General features: G+C 38.0%; 1 protein-coding gene across 2 annotated transcripts in view; it reads left to right on the forward strand.

Moving 5' to 3' along the window:
* Window positions 1-3,877, forward strand: part of LOC112526538 (SKP1-like protein 21) — a 12,457-nt gene extending 8,580 nt beyond the window's left edge. For both annotated transcript variants that reach the window (XM_025136862.1, XM_025136863.1), the window contains 2 exons: window positions 1,922-2,055; window positions 3,705-3,877. In XM_025136862.1, the coding sequence (XP_024992630.1) occupies window positions 1,922-2,055; window positions 3,705-3,736 (166 nt within the window). In that variant the 3' untranslated portion in view covers window positions 3,737-3,877. The remainder of the gene's footprint in view (window positions 1-1,921; window positions 2,056-3,704) is intronic.
* Window positions 3,878-4,791: the final 914 nt, after the last annotated feature.

Raw genomic sequence — 4,791 nt, forward strand, 5'->3', positions numbered from 1 at the left:
CTAATTTTGATAGCAGTTATAGTGTTTGTGTGATTCTAAACTACCTCAAAAATATGAGAATTTGAGGCTTAAAATTTCAGGGTGATCTCAACTATRCTTCTATACCATTGTTTATCTAGTTGATCACTGTAGTCTGCTTTTCATAATGTCACAAAACCTTTGCTTCCTTAAACCTTCTATTATTGGGAATATCATCAAAAAAATTCTCAATGGATTGGGTATGGATGGCTAAATTCTCAAAATTTTACTGGTCAGTTATTAGTGACCGATGAATCTTTACGTCTTTAGAACTTCTCACATAGTTGGAAGCTTTTTTCATGGAGGCTTTAGACGCATGAACTTTTATGAAGGATGAACATTCTTGGATGGTTGGGAGTAGGGGTGTAAATGAGCTTAGTAACAGGTTATTCGAGCTCGGCTCGAAAAACCAATATCAGGCTCGAGCTCAAATACTTTTTCAATGTTTGAGCTCGAGGTTGATGCTCATTTATAAGATCGAATTCGAGATCGATTAACTCGTTAATTTACTCAAGCTCGTTGATTTTTATATTTTCATTATATAATTTGTGAACATATAAATATGTTTGGCTGGAAATAGCGTATGCTCAAATGGCTCGGGTCGGTTCGATTCGTAGAGTTTAATCGAGCTTTCAAACGAGTCAAGTCAAACATTGATGTAATGGAGCTCGACTTGTTAAGTTAAAAGAGCTTTATTTTGTGTTTGGGATTGACTCGAGCTCGAGTAGCTCGTTAAAAGCTCGACTCATTTACACCCCTAGCTGCATACATGGACTTCCCTCCCCAATCCTTGCTAAGCTAAGCAGCCTTGGTGAACCCAACTCGCCCGAAGCTGCATTTCGTTACTAGAGATTGAAATTGGTGTATGCTATGGTAATATAAAAAAAGGATGTAGAACCACATTGTATTGGCTCATGTCAAAAATTTATAATAAGCTTTATGATCATTGATGGTTCAGGTTTGCACAACTGAAGGAATGACTACTTACCTGTTGCCTCTCGTGTTAGGGGTTGCTCGGTTGGTTTTCCGTTAAGTCATGTATGGATAGAGGTGTATGTGTAGATTAAGCTGTCTGTATAGTTTGGGAGGGTATCTTCATCGATGTACAGAGCGCGTTTTTTAACTGGAAGGAGCAGGTTTGGATTAAACTTGACTTGCTGCATTAAGCTCCCTCCTTGAAGCTTACTGAATAAGTCACTTCCCATATCATTAAGCCACTAGCAAACAGTCATTTATAGCTGACCGAATAAGTTGAGTCCTATTAAGCTCATTAAGCTGCAAAGAAATAGAGTCCCACATCATATTTAAACCATTTCTTCTAGATATATGTTGGAATCGTCTCTCCTACTGATGGGGTTCCACATATTCTCACATGGTATCAAAGCCACAGTCTACCACTCTAATGTTCTGGGGCAATCGGTATCCGTCTAACCCCTCTCGACACTTGAACAATCTGTGCCCGTATAGCTTCCATTGGAGGGGGCGTGTTATAGTGCCATGGGTTTCACATATTTTCACATGGTGTGAAAGCCACAGTCTACCACTCTAGGGACTCGACGCTCTGGGGCAATCGGTACTGTCTAGCACCTTCCAGACACTCGGAACAATCTGTGCCCGTGTAGCGTGCCACATCGGCTATAATTGGACCATTTCTCCTTGGTATATGTTGGAACCTTCCTTCTGTTTTCAGGAGCACTTTTGGAAAGTAACGTGTCGAGGTTTCACATATTCTCCCATGTAGATAATATTTCGTTTCATGACATTCGTGTTCTAATGTATTTCTTCATCCACTTGTATTACATTCTTGATATCGCTCGTAATTGCCTGAAACATTACTATTTGGGAATGAATAAACACATTATTAGTATGCTCGGCTTTTTGACATCTTTCTTTTGTTTCTCAGAGAAGTGGAGGACTTTGCTCGAAGGTTGAATTCAGATTGGCCGGAGAGAGTGCAAGAGCTTTTATCGCTAGGCCAAGAACGGAGACCAAGTTTATATACTGTTAATGGAAATGGGTGCTCAGCAAGACGTTCAAGTACGTATACTTTTGTAATTCTCAGCCATTTCTTTTTCTGTTTTTCACAAGGATAAAATGGAAAAGCAAATCTTTACATACTTTTCCATTGCACTTCCCTGAGGGCAAATTGGTAAAGTTATTCATTTGTGACTAGAAAGTCGTGAGTTTGAGTCTTGTTATGTGCAAGGGAAAGACTACATGCAATGACATCTTCTTACTACCCTTTTGCATAGAGAAGTTTTAATTGGTAAAGTTACTTTCGAGTCTTTTTACTGTTTTACCCTTCCCTGAGGGCAAATCGGTGAAGTTATTCGTTTGTGACTAGAAGGTCATGAGTTTGAGTCTTGCTATGTGCAAGGGAAAACTACGTGCATGGACATCTTTTTAATGTTTTACCTTTTTGCATAGAGAAGTTTTTACTTGGAGGGGGGGACTGCTTAATTTTGTAGATGCTATGCAACAAGGGTAAATGGAAAAGCAAATCTTGAAATGATTTTCCATTGCACTTCCCTGAGGGCAAATTGGTAAAAGAAAGTCATGAGTTTGAGTCTTGTTACGTGCAAGGGAAAGACTACGTGCAATGACATCTTTCTACTGTTTTACCCTTTTGCATAGAGAAGTTCTTTTTTTTTTGGTTGGGGGGGTCTTGCCTTTTAGAAAAGAGAATTTAGGGTTCTTTTTATCAAGGTCAGTTTTGGTTATTAATTTTGGACTCTCACCTTCAATTTATGTTGAAACCCCTTCTCTCCTAAGGAATCTTTTGGAGAGTAAACTGATGAGGTTCCACATATCTGCCACAAACCTACTTTCAAGTTGGACATATCGGGTTTGTTTAGTTCGGTTCTTTAAGTCTAATTCATTACAAGTGGGGAATGAGTTGTCAAGTTCTCACCCGTTATTCATAGTGTTTTTTCTTGTCAATGTCATATGCTACTATCATCGACACATTTGCACAAACCAATGGTCTTAATGGGAACAACCGTTCCACTCTTTGGGGTAGATGTCAGGTGACTCAGGTCTACATACATCCCACACCTTCTAGATATTATTTTGAGTGGGATATACGAAGTGGCTGTGTGGATTTATCTGTCTGTATAGATTCGGAAGGTGTTTGTTTGGGAGGGTTTTTTCATAGATAGAAAGAGTGCTTTTTTAATTGGGAGGAGCAGATTTAGAAAAAAATTGGTTTTCTGCATAAAGCTTCCCTCTAGAAGCTTACTGAATAAGCCACTTTCTATATAAATAAGCCACTACCAAACAGTCAAATATAGCTGATCGAATAAGTTGTGAACCCCATTAAGCTCATTAAGCTGATAACAAACAGGCTCTAAGGGGCTACTTGGTTTTTCATCAAGTCCTATATGGATAAAGTTGTCTGTGTGGATTAATCTATCAATATAGATTGAAAAAACTTTTGTTTGAAACGGTTTTCTCATAGATGGAAGGAGCATGCTTTTTTAATTGGAAGAGGTAAGTTTGGAAAAAACTTAGTCTTCTGCTTAAAGCTTCCCCCTAGAAGCTTACAGAATAAACCACTTTCTGTATCATTAAACCACTACGAAACAGTCATGGAATAAGCTGCAAGTCGCATTAAGCTGATAACAAACAGTTTGGATTGGTTTATGATTTGCTAGTAGCTTACCAATTTGGTTGTAACATGTGGACAGGTTCAACAGGGGTGGAGAAGCATGAGAAGTGATCTCTATAATGACCAAAAAGACTTCTTGATTTTTGACCTTCAGAAAAGAGATTAGAAGAAATGTATGCATTCTCTACTCAAAAACTGTAAACCACCTAATTTGTGTTTTTTTTCTTCTAAAAAGTCAAAGTCAAACCCAAATGGTGCAAATTTTGATTTGGTTTATTTTGGTTGGATAATAATCAAATTTCTTTCTATTTAATAGTGTTGAAAACTTTTAAAAGTAAATGGTGATTTGGACCCATTTTTTGTACTTGCTAAAATAGTTTTGTATCGCGTAATTGGTACCGAGAAAGTAAGACAAAGTTACCTGTTTTACGTTTTATTTTACCATCGTTGGAGATATCAACGATGTAAGAGATGAACCACAAGGGTGGTGTCTGATTGGTTTGAGCTTGACTCCAAAGGTCAAAAGTACCAGGAGGTCCTAGGTTCAAATCCAAGGAGGAATAAAAATCCTCTTGTGGCCACGGCGGTTCAAATGTGGTGACTCTGGGCTATCTGCAAAGCAGGTGGTTGCCCTGGGATTAGTCGGTTCGCATAGCGGGTTGTAAGAGATGATGGCCGTCTGGGGTCACGTTATAGTAGGTGGCGAGGTTGTAGGGGTGGGGGAGCCGGAGGTGGAGACCCACGGCGGTGGGGGTTAGCCTGGTGCCGATATGATGGGTTCTCAGATCATATGCTTTCTTGAGCTGGCCATGGAAGAAAAATGGAGGTATGATGTGTGTATGTATAGGGGTGTAATGAGATAACTTTGAGAACATTTATCTCAAAAATCATAGCATTTAATTTTAATGTAATAATGAACATATATTTGGTTTACGATATGTTTGTTTCATATGTATTTGATTCATAATGTGAAATTTTATAAACACGTTGTAAAATAAGTATATGTTCATCATTATTCTAAAGTATTTATGAAAAATATCATATGAAATAACACATGATACACTAATTTTCAAGGTTATTACAATTCTATTGTTCTAAAAATAACCCCTCTATACACACACACACACATATACACACACACACACATATATATATATATATATATA

The sequence above is a fragment of the Cynara cardunculus genome, assembly GCF_001531365.2.
Source record: "Cynara cardunculus var. scolymus isolate 2C chromosome LG 14, CcrdV1, whole genome shotgun sequence".
Taxonomy (NCBI): Eukaryota; Viridiplantae; Streptophyta; class Magnoliopsida; order Asterales; family Asteraceae; genus Cynara; species Cynara cardunculus.